The 21,575-nt window shown below is 31.7% G+C and overlaps 5 protein-coding genes across 6 annotated transcripts; 2 read left to right on the top strand and 3 right to left on the bottom strand.

Annotated features, from left to right (window-relative positions):
• Positions 1 to 710: 710 nt before the first annotated feature.
• Positions 711 to 5,185, bottom strand: SH3PX1 (sorting nexin 33-like protein SH3PX1). Its single transcript, XM_034325175.2, has 5 exons — positions 4,928 to 5,185; positions 4,574 to 4,763; positions 4,010 to 4,482; positions 3,238 to 3,933; positions 711 to 3,155 (listed from the first exon to the last, which is right to left on the bottom strand). Exons 1-5 carry the CDS (start codon positions 4,940 to 4,942, stop codon positions 2,904 to 2,906), a joined length of 1,626 nt encoding a protein of 541 aa, XP_034181066.1. The 5' UTR covers positions 4,943 to 5,185; the 3' UTR covers positions 711 to 2,903.
• A 286-nt stretch (positions 5,186 to 5,471) lies between these two features.
• Positions 5,472 to 6,811, bottom strand: eIF3h (eukaryotic translation initiation factor 3 subunit h). Its single transcript, XM_034325176.2, has 2 exons — positions 6,415 to 6,811; positions 5,472 to 6,344 (listed from the first exon to the last, which is right to left on the bottom strand). The coding sequence occupies exons 1-2, from the start codon at positions 6,675 to 6,677 to the stop codon at positions 5,597 to 5,599; spliced, it is 1,011 nt and encodes a 336-aa protein (XP_034181067.1). The 5' UTR covers positions 6,678 to 6,811; the 3' UTR covers positions 5,472 to 5,596.
• A 316-nt stretch (positions 6,812 to 7,127) lies between these two features.
• LOC117604751 (uncharacterized) lies at positions 7,128 to 12,623 on the top strand. Its single transcript, XM_034325174.2, has 7 exons — positions 7,128 to 7,350; positions 7,421 to 9,589; positions 9,663 to 9,825; positions 9,902 to 10,062; positions 10,125 to 10,338; positions 10,405 to 11,259; positions 11,329 to 12,623. The coding sequence occupies exons 1-7, from the start codon at positions 7,270 to 7,272 to the stop codon at positions 12,183 to 12,185; spliced, it is 4,500 nt and encodes a 1,499-aa protein (XP_034181065.2). The 5' UTR covers positions 7,128 to 7,269; the 3' UTR covers positions 12,186 to 12,623.
• Positions 12,624 to 13,046: 423 nt separating this feature from the next.
• On the bottom strand, positions 13,047 to 16,438 carry LOC117604810 (uncharacterized). 2 transcript variants are annotated; one of them, XM_034325295.2, is made up of 3 exons: positions 16,081 to 16,437; positions 15,643 to 15,950; positions 13,048 to 15,069 (listed from the first exon to the last, which is right to left on the bottom strand). In XM_034325295.2, the coding sequence occupies exons 2-3, from the start codon at positions 15,941 to 15,943 to the stop codon at positions 13,619 to 13,621; spliced, it is 1,752 nt and encodes a 583-aa protein (XP_034181186.1). In that variant the 5' UTR covers positions 15,944 to 15,950; positions 16,081 to 16,437; the 3' UTR covers positions 13,048 to 13,618. The 2 variants fall into 2 exon arrangements, with proteins under 2 accessions (XP_034181185.1, XP_034181186.1); XM_034325294.2 differs by having other exon boundaries at positions 13,047 to 15,069; positions 15,643 to 16,438.
• A 925-nt stretch (positions 16,439 to 17,363) lies between these two features.
• Positions 17,364 to 21,500, top strand: LOC117604954 (uncharacterized). Its single transcript, XM_034325598.2, has 6 exons — positions 17,364 to 17,754; positions 18,386 to 18,539; positions 18,686 to 18,868; positions 18,948 to 19,019; positions 19,093 to 19,588; positions 19,675 to 21,500. Exons 1-6 carry the CDS (start codon positions 17,499 to 17,501, stop codon positions 19,759 to 19,761), a joined length of 1,248 nt encoding a protein of 415 aa, XP_034181489.2. The 5' UTR covers positions 17,364 to 17,498; the 3' UTR covers positions 19,762 to 21,500.
• The last annotated feature ends 75 nt before the right edge of the window (positions 21,501 to 21,575 follow it).

Raw genomic sequence — 21,575 nt, 5'->3', positions numbered from 1 at the left:
TAAACTTTAAACATGATAATCACTTTGAACTATCACATTAGACATCCGTCCGTGTACCGGGCACTATTCGTGTAGTAAATATGTATTAAACAAAAAAAGAAACAGAAACCATTGAGGAATTTATAGAATGCTACGTAATAATTTTGAAATTGATAATAATTATATTAATTATAAGACAGATATTATTGTTCTTCAAAAAGTAATTTAGGACAGAAACGTATATGAAGGATGCTACGATACATGTAATAATCATTTATTTTTCTTTGAACATTGTAGTATCAAAATTCCAATTGATCAGAGGTCTTTCATTGCGCAAAATAATATACCATTCTAAAGTGCCTCAGATGATACGATGATGGAATATAAAAGGAAATATTTGTCACAAGAATTCTTAGATAAAATTTGTATGATTTTATATGTTTGGAGAGATTAATTTGTTAGCACTAATCATTATATAGTATCAGTTATCTTTATTTATGAATGGAAGATTTGTACTTTCATTTTAGTCGATACATTTATTTGTATTGAAATATTTACAGTTAATTTATACAATTTTGTTTCGTTACCATCATCGTTTCATCTAATAAGGAGCGTTCGCTAAAACAGCATTTTTTTATGCTATACATTTGTGCGTTGTCGATGAGCTTGTAATTTAAAGTTCTAGACAAAAGTAAAAGAAGCTTAGCTTGTACTTAGAAGAAGAAGAAAAGAAAAAAAAAAAACAAAAACGAAAAAACCGTGCCACATGAATAAACATATCGGCAGGAATATTACAAATGTGATTGTAAAAATAAGCTGATTTTAAATAGCAATGAAAAGAACTTGTTACTGCAGTTTTATTGAAGAAAAACAATATAACGCCAGACTGATAGAGTGTGTATGAAAGCGAAGAAAAGAGTGAAAGAAAGAAAGCTAGGAAGGGAGAATGCACTGTTGATTATAATATTTTAATTGTTGCCTATAAACGTACTGCTCCTATATATATTTATTAATCGATTACAAAAGTAACTACTTCCTATTGTAATTTTCTCATTGCACAAGCCTTGCTACTGCTACGCTTGAATTTGTGCATGTGGGGATTAATATCAGATATTCTCGTTATTAAATTATATATCATGCGGCAAATCAGTGCTAATAGACGTTAATGATGAATTTATTACTCTTATGCGGAAGACCTTAGTAATGAGAGTATATTGAACTAGTTTAAAGTGCCAATGTTATTCATACTCCTTGAAAAGAACAGATCAAAGTCGCCAATTTCTTTTAAATAACTAATATTTTGAAAAGTAGGGCTTAATAAGAATTATTTTGTTTAAACGAACTGGCTTGTAATTAAGAGGATCATAGCAAACAGATAGCTGAGAACTTTCCAATTTAATAGGTTTTTCAATTTCATGATTGTGGTGCTACACAACAAATGTTCGATATTACTATTTCATGGAATGTTAATGAATAAAAATACATATATAGCTGATACAACCGATTACATTTATCTGTATAGCTGATTACATTTATTTAGTATAGTTATTTTTTATTAAAAAAACTTTGAAGTATAAACTTTATTTCGATCTTATAGATTAGAGTGTAAATGAAATAATAACTGTGTTTTAATTTGATATAAGTTTAATGAAATTCAATTACGCAAAAAGGAAACGCAAAAGGAAAACTATGGACAATGAAAATTATTACAACAATAATAATGATTATGATAACATTTACAAAATTATGTTTGTGCTTAAAATTAAGATATCATTTTATACAAATTATTTTAAATGCATTAACAATTAATATGCCTTATTTTACAATTTGTTAACTAATAATACATAACAGTTTTAGTTTTCATACAATAGACTAAACAGAAAATTTACATAATTGTTATACTTTAATATAAATGATTTATCAACAAACAGCGGCTGCCTTTGTAAATCGAAAAATTATAGATCAATAATATATAAATCGTATAATTTTAAAGTATAAACTTTTTTGCAGTTATATATATATATATTTTTATATATTTTTCTATCAATCTTCAAAATTTGTTTAAAATATAGCTTATATTATAAAATTTTAATGACATACATATGTGTATATAAATATACTTGGTAAGAAAAGTCAATGATTAAACTTATATTTAAAATATTTCTATGAAAAATAAATTATAAAATTATTCTTTTATTTTATAATGTAGCAGCCATAAAAGATTAACATTAATATGGACATTCAATATATTACTATGCATTATTAATAATACCGTTTAGTTGATATTAATTATCTGTGTTTGGAAAGTTACATTTTATTCTGACCATTACTTTTCTTATTTGATTAATTGCTTCACAATGATACACGATTGTATTATTTAAAAAATACATAAAATATTGTAAATAGGAAATGTGTAGTCGTAGGAAATATATTCATATTTTTATACAGGGTGTTCGGCTACAGGTGGGCATCCTTGCAGGGGGTGCTAGCGGAATTTTGATTCCGAATAACACTCCTGAATTTTTCATTAATAATTCAAAAACTAAGCCTTGATGAACATTTTAGTAAAGGAAAAAGTTGTTCAGTGTCACCCCTGCTAACACCCCCCGCAAGGAGGATCCCCATCCATAGCTGAAACACCCTGTACACGTATGATTCTTGGTAATAACATCTGAGAACAAATGATTGGCCCCATTTTTTAACTCATATATCCTTCTTCTGCGATTATCGCTTATCATTATTATAAACGTAATACATCTGAAATTGTATTCGTGATTTAAATACGAATACATACCCCGTATAATTTTAACGTGTAGCTTTTGTCTACTGTTTCGTATAGTTTACACATCTTAAACTAAACAGCTCGTTTCAATATTATACTGTAAATGAAGCATTTTTACATAACATTACATTACATATACATTTTAACTTTCATAAGCACTTAATGCTTCTCGTAATCTATCTACAATCTTTTGATAGAATGTAATTTGCTCTTTGAGATGAGTTTTCATGGCTTGAGTTAAATGAATTTCTTTCTCTGTTTGAAAGTGCGTTTCTTCAGCGAAAACAGTCCGCGCTATTATATCTGTCCGATGAGAAAGTTCTCGTAATTGTTGCGGTTCCATTTTGTGCTCGCTTACTAATCTTTCGCAATCTTTTCGTTTCTGGACAGCACTCTAAATATATTAAAAATGAAAATATAAAAAAATATGTTTAGAAAATTATTCGAACTGGAAAGTAAATTTTTCTAACAATTACCTTGTGTATATTTATCACGTCTGGGAAACTACTGATAATCCCTCTATAAATGTGAAATTTATCGGCAAGAGGCTCCCAATCAAATTTAGGTTGTTCTTCGTATAATTTACCTATATCATTATAAGCATCTCCTGTTACTTTTAGTGCATATGTTAATTTTCCTCGACTACTATCGTCGCCCTCCAATGCGTGACTTAACGCACTAAAACTCTGACTAATTTTCTGAAATTCTCTTTTATAGAGAACCTGATTTTTTTTCGTTTGGTCAACAGCCATAGCCATAAAATTTTTAACTACCGGATCTAATCCACTTATAAATCTACTGAAAGCATCCGTTTGAATCTCTACTTTGATAACATCCAAATTTATTTCAGGACATTGGACAGCATTAAAATAATTTACACCTAATAATTCATCCTTCTCGGCTTGCCTCTTTCCAGCTTTCCATTTTTTCTCATCTGTACAAGTTATAAAATGTTCCCAGACACGACTACGTGCTAGCACAGGATGCCTACAAACATAATCGACAAACTCTTGAAGTTGGGTACGTCGATGTTCAATAAATTGTTCCTCGTATCTCCCAGATATTTGTTTATCTGGTAGCGGTGGAATAGGAATAAAACAATATTTTTCTTCCAAACGTTCGTGTAACCAATCAAAATGTTTGTATCTTCTTGAAACTTGAATATTGTTAAACTATAATAGAAAATCAATATTAATTTTGATATTTTATTAGCATCAACATGAAACAGAGAAAATAATTTATAAATACCGTAGGTGTAAGTTGATAAACTGTAAAACTTTTAAGACCTTTTAATTTTGATTCCTTTTTAGGAGATGTGACTGCACAACTGTAAGATTCTCCTCTTGGAACCCATCTACAACGTCCTCCTTCAATTTCTTCAATAAATATTTTCTCACTTTCAGGAACATTAGCTACCCTCATTCCTAACAGAAAACTGTCTTCACCGGACTTTATTAATGTAGAAAATTTATTGTTTTTCTTTGGTATATTAGGTATAGGCCTTTCAGGTATTACGGAATGAATGATGGGTGTAGAAACTGTGTCCCCATAATCTACACTATGTTGTTGAGTTAACTGTATCATATGTTGTTGTTGTTGTTGCAGTTGCTGTTGTTGTTGTTGTTGAGGGACATATGCCTGTGTCTGACCAATTTCAGAATCATCATCCCAATCGTCATCCCAATAATCCCCAGAACTTTGTTGAGACGATGTCATAGCATCTAATGCATATGAAAATATGGATATAATTGATTGAATTACTACATTCAGGTAAAATTTATGTTTTTGCATATAAAAAAGTAATAAGTATACTTGAAGCAGTTGTTGCAGATTCATAAATCTGAACGTATGCTGCTGGAAACAACCCAGATTTTCCACTCTGATTAAAACCCTCACACCATCCATCACCTACATTATCTCTCATGACAGTTAACACTTCTCCTGCTGTAATAGATAACTCTGCTGTTCCTGACTCTCCTGTAAAGTCGTACAGCGCTATTACCTGTAAAAAAAAAGATCAAATGTAAAATTTCCAGAAACATATTTAAAATATCACAGAAATTATCTGTAACTGCTACATAAAAGAATGAGTCATAACGTAAAGACATTAATGATATTTAACAATGATACATCGATAGTTTTTGTTTTTACAAATCGTTTGCATACCTGGTGACCCTCCATTATAAATTCGTCCACTAATAATAATTTGGAATTCTGACTATTGGTGTAGCTAATTTTCGTCTTTGTTTCAACTTGTTTGATCGCACCCGGTCACATACCTATACCGATTCGCTTAGCCGAATGACTGACATTTACGTATTTGGTCTTTAACATGTGTGCGATTCCCTGCCACATAAATGTAAAAATTCAAACTAATAATGGCTGCGAAACGTAACACGCTTTCATGATTTTAGGAAAGTATATTTCCTACAATAAATATTTTAAAATTAAAATTAGAAGAAAATCTTTTATAACTGTAATAGCAAATCAAAATAAGACCACTCTACAAAGAGAATTCAAAGCCATTTTATTAGTTTAAGGTTAGATAGGAAAGGTAGGGTACGTGATATCACAATCCGCTACTGAACTTCGAATCCCCGCCTCTACAAATTAACTTGTATTGGTCGTTAAATTTTTCTTACAGACTGTACAATATCAACAAAATTAACAATATTGTTTATACAGTTGTAGATGCAAAAATATGAAAAAGATAAATGCGATTATATTTAGCATGATAAGAACTGAATGCAAATTCAAAATATTTTAAGATTTTCGTTTTAATGTCATTTTTCAGTTTTTAATATTACAAATGTCAGAAGTACAATTAAGATTATCTTAATGGGATGATTTTGCCTCCTTTGCATTCTGGAGACTTTGAGTAATATATAATTTTGCTAAGCTCTGAGCACAGAATTGTGAAATGTGTTCACTGTATGTATTAATCTGTCCAGCTACAATCATTGGATTCAACCTAGAGGGAACTGGCAATGGTCTTATAAGCTTGTTGATATCATCATCAGGTAGCGGAGGCTCATCCTTAGCAGCTCTAGCAGCATTTTCTTGGACTCTCTTAGCTAGAAGTCTATTCTTTTCTTGTTGCTGACGAACCACTAGCTGTTGATACCTATTGAACTTCATTGCTTCCTGATTCAATTCATCCACACGATCCATTAAGCACCTTAGTTGATTTTCTAATACTGTAGCTGTTCCAAGATCCAAATATTTGGTGCCTTCTTCCTCAGGAATCATTTCCTCAAGTTCAGACATCATTATATTAGTTAAGTTACTATTCTTTATTACAACTGGAATCTCAATAAATAAAGTTTCATAACCAATCTTCAAAGTACGTAATGTTTCAGGTGTGAATTCACCTTCTTTATACATCTGTATAGCTTGTGGAGTAAGTCTATAAGCTTTCAATGTGAGGAAACCTCTAGCTGATTTAGCTGTATCATATATCAGGACTACTGATTCTTCAATGGAAGTCTGATAATGGTATTGTGATTCCAATAATGATACATTTAAGAAATTTCCAACATCTGCACTTTGATACCATCCAACATGGAAGTGATCAACATTCACCCTATACAAATATTTTAATACAGTTACTTGTACTATTAAATTTTAAAGTAGCATGTTTAGATGGTACTTACCATCTAAGCCGACGCATCATAGCAAGTTGATACTCCTCTTCATCCATGATTTCATCGTTTTTAGGGAAAGGAAAACAGTTTGTAATTTCAAGACGATTTTGAACGACTAAACCAAGAAGAGCGCCTTGAGCAACATCCATATTACTCATAGATTCTTCATGACAATGTTTCACCATTTTCATAACTACTAACCCATCGCATTGAACATAATCTATACGTGGTTCCACTTCAGGAATTCTTCTCGTTTGCGTTCTTGAATTCATTTTTAATCAAAAATCTGTATTGGTTTGATAGTAATTAATATCATATGCTCTTGATCTCTTGTCAACCTCTGTTAGGTTAAAAGGAATTCCTAGCCTTCCTAGCCTTCTAAAGCTGAGCATAGTGACTACAGATATAAAAAGGCTGGACATACCATTGTTCCCGAGGGATCATAATTTTGGGGATCACAGATACCCCCAGGTGAAGTTAGGTCTGCATGTATATGCAGAGCACAGTTGGTATGATGGTCGTGCCTGTTTTACTAGACCCTCTTTTATTTTATTTTTTAGAAATCAGTCACAATCAGCGCAAGATCGAAAAATTATTAAAATAATTGTTTGACAAACTTGTATTTTAAAAAGATCGCCATAAATTAAATATTTTTAAAATTCAATCGTAGCACCATCTATACAAAAGCCTCTCAAACTACTCAACAAGTTACCGATCGAACAGAGGCGCCATTTATGAGGGAATCCTATACTTCTTATATATTTTATGACATGTTTACAGCGCGTAAATGTGAAATGATCTGTCTCATTCAAAAGAGGTTTATCCGTACATAGTCCGTTAAAAAATTAAGTATCCACTAGAGAAATGAATATAGAAAGCAAAATAAAAAAATGGATAGAATCAGTTCAGAAAGAGCAATTAGAAAGCGTAATAGAAGACATCCAGGTTCGTGGTCTATTAAAATCTATAAATGTTACGTTTATGAATGAAAAGTAATCAGATTTAAATTTTTCAGGAAATTGTTTCTACCAATATAAGTGGAAGAGCAAATAAATATATTTTTAAACTTTTATTATATCTGTCTCACACCGCAGACAAATGTGATAAAGATAATAAAGATATAGGAAAAGAAATTTATAGATTAACTTGTTTATTGTGTTCGGTTCTGATTGAGGTACCGGATAGTAATAAGTATGTCTCTAGCTTATATCACATAATTCGTTGTTTATTAGAAATGTATATGTTTAAAGAAGCATTTAAAATATGTGTCTATTTAAAAGAAGAACATTATGCCCGTGACACTGTGAATGATGTGTTAATAAAAATATCTCATCTATGGTATGATGCAGTTCGTTGTGTACTTGATTGTCTGCAAGATGAACCATCATACTTTGAAAATTACCATGTATTAAAAAACATTATAAGATATGAATTAGAAATGATACAAATAGCGCACAAAAATTTTACAAAGTATTTGCTTATGAAAATAAGTTCATATTTGAATGAAATTTTATCTATTAAACAGGAGCCAAATATATATTTTACTGATTTTTATACATTTGTTGTTGAATATATAAGCGAGACAGAGCTAGTCTTAAATATGGATGAAAAATATGTTATATCTCGTCATGTGTTTCATATAACAAGCAAAATTATATGTGAAAATATTAATGAAAAATGCCTGAATTCTGCAACAAATATTGTTAATACTATCAGCAAACATTTTAAAACAATGCTATTGAAAGATGAAGAATGTTATCAGTGTTTCTTGTTACTTGAGTCTATATGCCTTATACTTCTAAAACCAGTCGAATATTTAGAAGAATGTACCGTTAAAAACATCCAAAACTTTTGTGATAATTATTTAGAGATTGTTAAGAAATTTGGGTACATAGGATCTCTTAAATGGGCCACATTCAGTATTATTCAGATATTAGAATCACTGTTTATGTATTGGGAGATATGTGTAAAAACAGAGAAGAAAATATTTCTAAAGAATGATATATTACTGCAAGTAATGAATATGGTTTCACACATAAGCATATGTTTTATTAAACAGATATCAGATAAGTGCAAGAGTTGTCAAAATGAAAATTGTACAATCAAAAGGGACATGTACAATGCCGTAGTAACGAAGATAAGATGTGTCAACTTAATTAGTAAATTCTCTGCAGATGATTTGTCAAAGGATATTTGTGTACTTGCTCAAAAATTTTTAGAACAAAATGTAGCAGACATTTATGAAATGAAGAAGAACGAATGCAAATGTTGGACACAGTTATGGAGCACTTGTAGTGCTATGATTTATAATTTATGCATAAAGTTCGACCGCTTTTACGAAGAAAGTGTATCATTATGTTCATTACTATGTACTTCCATTATACAATTCGAAGACATACAATCAAAGTCTCGGTATATTAATCTTAAAAACCCTTTATGCTCTGCATTACACAGACTAAGTTCTATACATTATAATCAGGGTATGTACAGAGAAGCAATGACTGCAACAGCATTGAATGCTTTATTAAGTTACAACGATACAGATTCAAAAGCATTTCGAATGTGGGCAAACATAAAACATAAATCTATAACTTCCAAGGAAGTTGTAGAAATGACCATTGTAACGTGCTTAAAGGAAGATAAAGGAAGGATAAAAGAGCTAGGATTATCTGATGAATTATCAAAATACGACCTTATTGAAGTATGTTTGAGAGAAGTAGCAGATTTACAAGAAGCAAGAGTCAATCTTTCTGATGCTATACACAAAGTTCTAAATGAAATGAAAGCATTGAAAGCAACTCCAATCCAGTATGCTCGTGCTGTACAAATGTTAGTATGCCATTTGTTGAATTTTGATTACAACAAGGACATTTCAGAGTGTCTTAAACAAGGTATTTCGTGTTTGAAACAAATCAAGGGAAATAACTTCGTTTTATGTCTACAAGCCAATTTAGAATTTTATATTTTTATAAATCAGTTGAGCGCTGTGAATAAACAAACTCAAACAGAAATGGAAAATTCAAAATTTGCGTTACACGCTCCGAAAGTATCAGAAATTGGTGAAAACGAATCCCGTGATGTAGTGCCAGCTTATACAATGATAAATATTAAAGAAGACTCTAAACTTCTATCGTACTTGCAGAAACCATTGAAAAAATGGAGCAAATGTTTTCAGCAAAATATCGTAAGTTTAATATTTAAATATCTCTATAAATAAATTGCACGCTTTATATTAATTAATAATTTTTTATTTACAGGAGGAAATCGCATATGGCTATGAACCACTAATGACTCTCAGGACATTGATAACAGCCGGTGAATATGCCCATTTGCACCGGTACCAAGATTGTGAAATAAATATATGGAAACTTGCCTATGCATTAGCTTCTGAATTAAAAAATAACTATGCAATTATTTATGGTATAAATCTTTATGCATTACTGTTCGGAATTTCTAGACAAGTATTAAAGCATGCAAATTAATTTTGTATTATTAGTTATTGGACGTAGTATTTCTGTGAGACACATTGATTACGAATGGATTAATACAGGGAAAAAACTTGCAAATGAACTCGACGATTCTCAGGATAAAGATATAATTTATGCGATTGCTATTTTTTGGATAAGTTTATCAGATTTTTATTTTGAATGTAACATGGTAAGTTTATAAACCGTACATTATTTATGAAAACTTTACATGAATATATTTTTTCATTTTAGTACAGCGAAGCCAGAGAATTACTTAACAAATCCAGGAAACTGCCAGGAATTTCTTTCTTCAGCAACATAGCTGTATATTTGTACAGTCTAGACAGAATTTTGTACAATTGTTATTTATATGAGGAAAGCATTAAGCATGAAGAATACACACGATATATTATTGAAACTTTATATACTATGGTTAATTTGAACGAGGAGCTTTCTACGAGAAAATGTAACTTTCATTTAGATATGATTTTATAACATACACGTTCAAATTGTACCGCAATATCTTTTATAGGGAAACCTCAAGATAAATATTTGTTCGGCTTTGATATACTATTGTCCGCAACTGTTAATTTATCACCACGAATGAATAGTTTGCTGTCGTTCCGGGAGATTGGTGGACACTTGGTTCGACGATTAAAAACAGCACAGACTTTAGGAGCAGTAGCTAGAGTTGCAGAGATATTAAAAGCATTCTGCTACATTGATTTATCACGTTCGCAATTAAGCGATTGCGAAGTTAAGCTTCAAGGATTAGAACACATATTAAACATTGAAACATTTAAAGCATCGATGAACAGTAATTCAGCTAAACTGTTATCGGAAAATGTTTTGTTAACACCGGTCCGTGTAGTAGATCCTATTAGAGACATTCCTCAAAATGATGCTTCGCCAATACTCAGGAACAAAGTATTTGACTTACCTGAATTTATGCGTCATAAAGATTGTAATTGTTACATCTGTAAAAACGTGTCATATCATTATTTAGTATTTTCAAGCACACACATCAGAGCTCAATTGTATGCGTTACAAAGAAATATTACAGCATCGTTGCAACACTTCCACGGTGCATTTAAGATAAAAGAGGATTTAATGAAGCTAGAAAAGCGAACATCAAAAAATCAAAATCAGTACATCCCCTGGCAGGAACGCTTTTACAGTGTGGATTATATACTTTTGTTAATTAATTTTACTTATTTCATGAGAAGCTATTCAAGCTCCAAGCAGGAAGAAATAATAAACGTTATTTCATTGGCGATTCAAATATGCGATATGTACAAATTGAAGGGACATCCAATTTATATGGCTGTTAAGGAATTAATGATTGATTATCGTTTTCAACGGACGTTTGATAATTCAGCTTCTGCAAGTAAGTGCTTACACAAGTTTTATCGTGTACTGAATTTATTTGTAATTGAAATTAATTTATCTGTTGCAGCATTTACAGTTCCTGATCCGGCTGATATCGATATAAGTCCATATGTTAACGAGTCAAGAAAGGAAGCAAATATTTGCGTAACACCAGCTAACAATAATGTTCGAACGAAAAAGCCTATTACTCTTCGACGTAATCGAACTCCTCCACTTTTAAAGTTAACTAAAGTTAGCATGAACTTCAGCGACGATGAAGATAGTGATTCTTCATCTCCACCAAGTAGACACAAGAGAACTAGGTCACATAGTAAATTAATAGGAAGGAAAATTTTAGATGAAGAATATTTAGAAAATTCTACTAAAACAAAAGAATCACAGAGTAGCTTACTGTCGAAACGAATTAATGATGTAAAAGAACACAACGTTAGTAATATTTCTATGAAGGATATTGTTGAAAAAGTTACATCAGTAGTACCAGATGTTTCAGAGTATTTATATAAAATAGTGGACGAAATGGACGAATCCGCAACAGATAAAAGTATTCAAAAATTAATCGATACTGTAGAAGATCTTAAAATTAAAACAGCTTCACAAAAATATACCAGAAAAACGCGACTTTCGAAGCAGTTAACTTCGAGCGACTGTAATAAAATTATTCAAACAATTGAACTATTTAAAAACTTAACTATTACTGATAGAAAAGATAATGGAAAGGATATAACAGCAGAGAATAACGAATCCTCGTCGTGTAAAACCACAGAAGAAAGCAACACAAGTAAGTTAGATCAAGATAATAGTTTGTTTCTTAATCGATCTGATAAAATAGAAAATTTAAAAAAAATACAAAGGAATGAAAGTACCAAATTAAGAGCTACAAGAAATTTACTAAAAAGAGGTAAATCAAAATTAGAGGAAACGTGAAAAATAGTCATATAACGTAGACACTGCCAATATTTTATTGTGTATGAACAACCACAATTAATTTATAATAAAAGTATTAAAATTTGCCGAAAGGGTGTTGTAAAAGCTCTATAAAAAAGTAGTATTCAAGAACGTTAGAAAATCTTGAATCCAGGTAAATAATTTAATAAAACATAATTTCTCAAATTTTAGAAAATATTTATTAAAATATTTCACATATGTACACATTTAGTAAAAAATAGTAAGATTTAAAGTCACTTAATATTACAAACGAAAATTTATATTTTTATTCTACCCATTTTCTGTTTGTTTATATCTGTAACATTTTATAAATACATCTATATTCGTTTGAATTAAATAATTTACAAAATTCATTCAATATTTTCGGAACAAGATTTTTTTTCATATTTAACTTTCTAAATATCACACAAATTTTTATCATTATTCGGTATGGTCGACAATAATAAATAAATTTTCACTGTACCGTCTTAAAAAATCAACTATTTCATAACTTTATAGCATGGAAAATGAAACATAAAAAAACTTGTATTAAAATTCCAGTTACATAAAAGTGATTTTTTAAAAATAAAAATTATTAAGAATATTTAAAAGCTGCAGAACTAACAGTTATTACAACAAATCTTTTCATTTAATATGCGAGATGAAAAATACAAAGTAATGGGAAAATAATACTTAAAATATTTGGCAAAGAAGATAAATGAACAACACAATGAATTTCTTATCCATAAATTATTTCATGACCTATCTTATGGTATGTTTAAAATCAAAAGTATAAAAGAATTTCTATTGTATATCAATACAATATTTTAAAACATTCAGTGTCATTGAATATTAAATTGACTACTAAAGATACAAACAAAGATTTATATTATTATAAATATTATTTGTGTTGCTGCATGTGTAATGTACAATAAGTACTTGTTTATGAAATACGTTTCATAGGAACACAGATAATATTTATAACTTGTACTGTACATATACACACGACGTTTGATTTTTCATATAAATTATTAATTTCCTATTTAATTTTGTTGTTTTTTATCCGCTCAAAATAATGAAAGTTCAAACAAATATAAGAAAATGTTGCATGCTTTCATTTTACGATCTTCTTTTCTTTACATATTCGTTTTGTTCAGAAAAATAAAAAATCATTTTTGTTGGTATTAAAAGGAAAAAAAGGCAAAACTCGTACCACTCTTAATATTCATAATGACAAGTATCATTAGATCAAGATTCTAATGAATGATCAATGTAAGAAATTGTAACATGATGATATGAACACAGAAATATAAAAAAAAAAAGATTATAAAATATACTACTCGATTGTATAGGAAGAAATGACAATGTTCTTCTTTTCTTCTTTTCTGCCGTACAAAAGTAGTGTAAAACTACAGTAATTAAAAAATCACAGTCTATAAGTGGGTATAATTTAAAGAGCATTCATCTTTGTTCTGTTTAGGACTAAAACTTTTTCCCGTTTCTTCTTGATTCTTGGCCAATTCCATCAATGCTAAAGCACCTAACCATTTTTGACTGTCCTCTGGAAGTGGTAACTTGATGGTACTATCTTCCTGTTTAACAACGACCACTTTCAATCCAGTTTCAGACTCGACCGATGGTAATTTTGACATGCTATCTTTGTTATTATTGTTGTTGTTATTATTATTATTATTGTTATTGTTAAAACTTCCAGCTAACATTAAAACAGTTGGTCTGGTTATATTTTCGCTATGAGAATTCATAAAGGTACTCTGTTTAGTTAATTCATTTTGAGCAAAATCTATAATCTTTACATTAGGTTTCGGGGTATCTTTTACCGAATTATTATTCCAACACCCATGATTTGGGTATTCAGGAGAATCATTAATTCTATTTTTCATTCTATGCGCATTATTTGAAAAGTCATTTGTATCTCGTTGAGAAGTATTCCAGATATTATGGGATAATGTATTCGACGATTCAAATGTATACTTTTGTTCTTCGTTTGCAGATGTTTCTAGAGATTCATTTTCAGGAGCTGTATCCCAAGATAGCTGTGTAGACGAGTAAGAGTAGACGAGTAATTCTGACTTAGGAAGTTCAATTACTTTACATTCGTTTAAACACGATGTAGATAGTAGTACAGATGAATTATCAGTAGCTGGACTCCACTGTATTTGATTACTATTCATTTTAAACGAAGTGGTTGTAGGTACATTAGTAGATTTACTATCCCAATTTAAAGGTTTAGCTAATTGTTGCTCTAAGCAAGCTTCGCGTAACCATCTTTTCTTTGGTTGAAGTCTGTCTAATGGTCTTCTCAAAGGCGTACTCGCTAACTTTGTCGATATTTCCTCATCTTCGGATGTCTGTAAGCCGGTACATGTTTCTACCGGATCTTCGTCCTGGCTCTCTTCTTGACTATCCTGACTCTCTCCGCAATACAATCTTTGATTGGTTGGTTTACAGTCTAAATTTTCTTGTTCTCCCGCTGCATCCATCATCAGGCCTTTTCTTGATTTAACTCTTTTATGGTTCTCAGAACTACTTTTCCATGTTTTCTTCTTACGTTCATTTTTCCCTGTTGGCGTTCTATCTTCCCTTTCCCTTAACATTTTATAACGTTCCAACCATCTGGTAACGTCATGAGGTAATTCTGTGTTTTCTGATACCGGTTTTAATACAAAATCATCAGAACGTGTTAGAGTAGCATACGGATGATCCGGACAATGCCTATTTGCGTGTGTAAATCTCATTTCACAGCCAGGTTCAGTACATAGAAATGGTTTTTCTCCTGTATGTAATCTTTGATGGGTTTTTAATTGTCCTGATTGTGTAAAAGCTTTTGTGCATCCAGGATAATCACACGGATATGGCCGTTCTCCTGAAAAGAAATATTTAATTATATTACACACATTGTTTTCCAATTGATTAAAAAAAAAATTGTGACTGAGAAAATGCAAAATAAAATTTTTAATGTTACTAATAATTTATTATAAGTTACAATAGATATATATAAAAGTTTTAAAGAATTCTGTTGTAAACTAATTTAAATACGAAAGTTTTGCGTCGCTTCTCTTTTCCATGGACAAAGAACATTTTACGATATATTACGCAAAAAATTATATATTCCATTAAACGGTTATTATTTCTATCATAATTCATATAATGCGACAACAAATTTAACTCGTTTATTTAACAATACAGCGTTGTTTTATTCATACAAAAGTATTATTACAAACAAGCCATTTAATTATTTAAAGTACGCATGATGGCGATTGGCGGGACGATGTGATCGCATGGAGTCGCACAACCGTTGAAATCATATAGCTGTATAAACTCGAAACAAAACGTGTGCCGACTTTTCTCACAGAAACTTCTATTAAATTAATTTATTAATTCCTTAGAAAGCATCAAACGTTGGAATATTAACCTAGAATAAGAAATAAAGCGTTACCTGTATGGGTACGTAAGTGCGCTTGCAGGCTTTTTTCCCGTGGGAAGACACGACTGCAATAAGTACATTTTATACTACTCGGCGAAGTACTTCCTTGCATCATAAGGTTTGAAAGGGCATCTGCTCTTGGTCGTCCACGACGGTGACTTTCGGAACCTCCGGAACGTGAACGAGACCCAGTACGCGCAGCCACCACGCTATGGTCTCTGTACTCTGGTGAAGAACACGAGCTGCCCGGGCTAAGATTCACATTTCTTGTTTCTTCGCCCCAATTCCACGGATAAAGCATGCTATCGCACATCGGTGGACTGCAAGGCAACGATTCCGTCAAAGGACGCGTTTCACGTTTTGGCGTGTGCAATTCCATTTCACGTTTTCCACTTCACTTTTCACCTTGCCGGCAAGCTTAAAAACCAATGTTAGGAACCTACTACTTACTCTCACTATCACCCTCCGTCTGCCGCGTGCAACTAGTGAACCGCCAAAACGAGTGTACCCGGTACAACGTATATGTATATGTATGTAAATATATGGCGCGTTTATCCGATATTTATAAAAAGATGTTTAAAATTTTATAATGTTGAAGGTAATTGATTAGAAGATATATTTTTGTTTGTTTAAAAGCACGAAAAATAGAATTCTTTTTGTTCCGTCTCCTAATGTTAGCATCGTTTTACCGACTGTTTTTACACGCGGCTTGCTTCTCATGCGCGCGCATTCTTTTCTTTGTATTAACATAACCAATCAGAGATTTGCAAGAAAAGAAACGCGCAATACAAAATTAGCCTATTAATAACGCTTTAATTTGTTTTTAATAATATATTGAAATAATAATATGCTCTACAGACAGAATTCTTGTACAGGTAAAATAAATAGTCGTAATAGATACATCTCATATTTACAGACACAAAGTGCAAGCGTATATCATTAAAAATAATTTTATATAATATTTACATTATTTTTTCATTTTAAAATTAATATGAATTAACTTTACGTTTTATAAATAATATTTCAGTTTTAAAAATCCTTCATCTTTAACTTTCCTTACGTGTTACATGAAAATGCCGCATAATGATATTATAAAAGATCTTATAATAAAAACATATATATTGTACAAACGTATACAGTTTAATAAATATACATATAGAGAGTAGGATGTAATAAATTTATTAATTTGAATATACGAACATGTAGTATGGAATTTTTTATATTAATTTTAATGAAAAGAAAGCATTAAAAATCATAGTAATTAGGAAGGAAAGTTAATATAATTCAGGAGATGTTCAATATAAGGAAATGTAAGGAATAAAAAATGTTCAATTCCTAGGTGTTACAACAATAATTACCATGCATGAAATACTATACCGATAGTTTTTATTTACATCGAAGAACTATGAAATATGATATGTGAGAAAAACAGCGTAATCGTAGGTATATAAATATTATTGCACACCAGTAAGATAAAGCATAAAAGATAAGAAAATCTATTCAGTGAGCGTTAAGTAATTCATGGAAATAATGCCGATTTCTTTGAGTACGGCAACCATAAATATGCGTTTCCTTATTGCGGTACATTTGTTATTTTAAAAATGCAAAGCGATTAAAATTAAAAATTTGAATTTAGACGACATTTTGCAGCTTGAAATCATATAAAATTAATGATATAAATAATATTGGTGGGGAGGTGGGGCGCTGGGTGCAAGACAATTATGCGGTCCCTCCCTGAGTACAGACCTCGTGGTGAACTATCTCCGACTCAGCCATATTGAAATATTGAATGTCTCTGTTACACAAGGGCTCAAGAGTAGCCGTGAAATTTTCGCGTGATCCTCGTCGAAGAGAGGATAAGAGACATCATGGAAAATATGTACAGCATTACTGTTACCAACAAATTCTCGTTAGCGTTGGGTGATGACGAAGATCCACTTGAGAAATTGAGAGAAGAGGAACTAAAGAAAGAAGCTAGGAAAAAGGAGAAGCTATCAGAGAAGGAGAATAAGAGTAAGCAGCCGGATGCGCAAAAGGGAACCGGTAATAAAACTCAAAAAAACCGCGTGATAAAGGAAGCCCAGCAACAACCGTCTAAGGTGCAAGAATCAAAGAAAGATCAAGGTTAGTAATTTTTCATTGCAATCTCGCCTCGTGCGCGGTATTATGGCCGTCGCTCTGTGCTCCTCGTGGGTCCATGTGCTTTTGATATTTTGCCGCACGTTCAATGAGTTTTCGCTTCGATCAACAATCGTTTCAAACAATTTATCTCTTTAATCGATGTTATTTTTTAAATGTAAACTATTAATAAATGTACCATCGCTCTATATTCATATCTTTCTGTATCTTTTTTTTTTTTAATTATTTTTTATGCTCTATAGGTATTCTTTTCGTACCTTAAAAATAGAATTTATCGATGCTGGCCTGACGTGTCATTTACTAAGGAATTCCAGTAAAATAACATGATTATTTATCAAAATTGTATTATAAAAAAAATTGCAATAATAAAAAAAATAAGATAAAAATTTAAGATTAATTAAATAATGAAAGAAACATCACAACCTCTTGTTGTTTAATAATATTGTATAAAGTTTTATTATTTTTCATACGAATTGTACCAACATGGTGTTTTGAATTGCATTTAAATAAAGATTTTCTATAAATTGTATATTTCAAATTTCTGATACAACAAAAAAATGAAATGTTTATTTGCATTTTAGCCAGTGTTAATGATTTGTTTTCTGCTCTATTGTAGGAGAGAAAAAGCCACCACAAGCGAGAACTGGAGGTGGAGATCGCAATGTTAAATTCTCTGCAGAGAGCAGAGAGGAACGTAACAACAGACGTAATCGCGAAGAGGGTGAGAGGACGCCTCGGGGTCAAGGAGAATTGAGACGAGGACCTCCTGGGTTTGTACAAAAAAGATATGCAAGCTACTTAATAAGTAAATAGTAGATGGTACATTAGCAATTCTTACAAGTAAACTTACAACAATATAATATAATAGTATATTATATGTAAATAATATATTAACATTTTTTTTTTTTTTTTTCAGTGAGGGACGTGAAACACGGGAATTCCGGAATTCTAACGATAGCCAACGTGGGGACTATGGCGAACGTAGGGGCCGCGGTGGAATGCGAGGAATGGGACGAACACGTGGAGGCCCGCGTGGTCGTGGAGGATACGACTATCGCGGAAAACGTGAATTTGATCGTCAATCTGGCTCAGATAAAACGTAGTTTTTAATCATTATTTATTTCTAATTCAATTTTAATTATATAATGTACAAGTTGTTAAATTTAATTTTTGTTTAGCGGAATTAAACCTGTTGATAAAAAGGATGGTGCTGGTAGCCATAACTGGGGTACCCACAACGATGAAATTGAGTGAGTATTTCCCTAAGAAAATAAGTGCATAAAAATAAAAAGAGAATATTTTAATGTTACATTCTATGCTCAGAGAGAGTCTGAATCCGGAAAGTCAAGAATGGGCTAATGAGAAGCCTGATGCAGATACTACCCAAACATCATCTACAGAGGCAAAAGAAGGAGAAACCGCTGCGGATGCAACAGAGGAAAAGCCCGCTGAGGAAGAATCGCGTGAAATAACATTAGACGAATGGAAAGCGCTACGTAATAACAGAGCAAAGCCGCAGTACAATCTACGCAAAGCCGGTGAAGGTGAAGATTTGTCCCGCTGGAAAAAGATGTATGCTCTTGAAAAAAAGAAGGAAGGCGCCGAGGAAGATGACGATGAAGAAGAAGAATACGATGCCGCGGCGGAATATCCTCAGCGCGTTGGAAGGCAGAAACACGTATTAGGCATTGAGATACAGTTCAGTGATTCACGGCGCGGTGCTGGTGGACGTGGTCGAGGACGAGGTCGTGGAGATCGCACTAACGGCCGCGGATTTGGAAATCGTGGTGCTCCTCGAGATGGAGAGCCACGTGGTCCTGTAAGTATTTTTTTAAATCGCAACGTTCTTATAGGTCTAAAAATTTAATGTTTTTTTTTTTTTCTCTCTCAACTTTTAAACTACAGGCTATACAGTCCGAGCAAAGGTCACCTCGGGGACGCCAGAATGCTCCAAAAGTAGATGACGAGAACGACTTCCCATCATTGGGATAGGTGGTTTTGCTCTTCGTCTACACAGTATCCCACCATTACCACCACAATCAGTACTGCTACCACAGATAAAATTACAACTAATACTAAAAATATTACTATCAATATTTTTGCGTCAGTGACAACGTTATTAATGCATAATACAGTAAACCCTTGCAAAAATGAGATACGTAATTTACCTAAGTAAATTGTAGCGCTCAAACGCGCTCTTACATTGGCTCGTTTATATACAGGATGCCCGCGCTAAAGTTGTTACAGTTTCGTTATTTCTTAAGGATTGAGGATACAAAAAAGAAAAAATTGTGTATATGACAGTTGTATGGTACAAAGGGGCAAATATATTGACGGAAACAAATTTTTTTAAATCTTATTATTTTAAATGGAACTATACATTTTTTTTCACTTCAGTCTCAAGCTGTATTGAACAACTTATACATTGAGATACTCTGCTTACAAATTTATTGATTTGTAGCGGAAGAAAACTACTCGAATAGGAAGTACCGATGGTGGTCAACCTTTGGGTCTGCCAATGCTGGCGCAGACTTGAATCTTATTCAAGAGACAATATTTAACGTGGACGGTGTATTAAACGATTTGAAAAAAAGTTATATAGTTCCACTAAAAAAAAAGAAAAACTTGCTCCTTTGTAACATGTAACTTTCATACTAAAGGTCTTTCTGTCTTCGATACTTTGCAAATAGTAAGTTCGAGGCTGTAACAACTTAGCGCGGACACTTTGTACACACATAAGAAATGACATGATACAAAAAAAAAATGTAGATCATGGTCCTTTTTTGTACTTTTAATAACTCAGTTTGTTCGTAACTAGTTCACAGATGGACAGTAATAAGAACGAGGCTGGATATCGATGGATCTATTAAATAATCTTGAACTTAATTAATATTTGATAAAGAATGTGGCTGACTTTAAGCGGACCAGCAGGAATATATCATCAAAGAAAAAGAAAAAAAAAGAAAAAAAAAGAATTCATTTTACACGATAGTTCGAAGTTTAAATCCAAGTAGAAACATACTAAACGGAATGGAAATAAGATTCCATCTATAATGCAAAGGATAATGAGAGAGGATGTTCGCCTGAATTTTAATTTTGATGTCGTATATCGAAGGCCTAAGGAGGCTGACCGTAGCACCGACTCTACTGAACACGTGTGTAATAACTTGTTAGGCGGTAAATTTTAAACATTCTTTCTGTTTTATAATTTTTATACGGTGTTTGGAGAAGCCTTCCTTGTAATCGACGCGATCGTTGCCAGTCGAGCATGAAAAAAAAAAATAAGAAAAATGTAAGAGACTTTTAAAAAAGCGTGTATTTCTATCCAAGAAAAAAAAAATATCTCTGATATTAAAGTGTCTACTTAGGTATGCTAAGTTTGGCTTATACTATAGAAGTGTAGAGATTTTTCCTTTCAAAGAATGTAACCGGTCTGTAAGAAGTTTAACATTTAAGTAAATATTAGAAAACACTGATATACAGCTTTACATATATATATAAATATATATATATATTGTATAACAAGTTAAGAGAGCGATTGAGACACGTTGAGAGGGTAGATAGGATGATTCCAGTCTTTGCGTAGTTACGTTGTACGTCGAGCATCATGTTCTTAATTATGACCCGCTATATTACTTATCTATTGTATTTGTTACATGTAAAATGAAAGATACTACAGCCAAAAAAATTCAAACCCTCTCCATAAATATAAAAAGAAAAAAAAAAAAGAATGTTATAAAAGCTGTTTCAAGCTTAGGTATATATGTGTAAATAACATGATATTTACAATAATAAATCGTGACGTA

The sequence above is a fragment of the Osmia lignaria genome, chromosome 5, assembly GCF_051020975.1.
Source record: "Osmia lignaria lignaria isolate PbOS001 chromosome 5, iyOsmLign1, whole genome shotgun sequence".
Lineage (NCBI taxonomy): Eukaryota > Metazoa > Arthropoda > Insecta > Hymenoptera > Megachilidae > Osmia > Osmia lignaria.
This window is presented reverse-complemented; position numbering and strand designations above follow the sequence as displayed.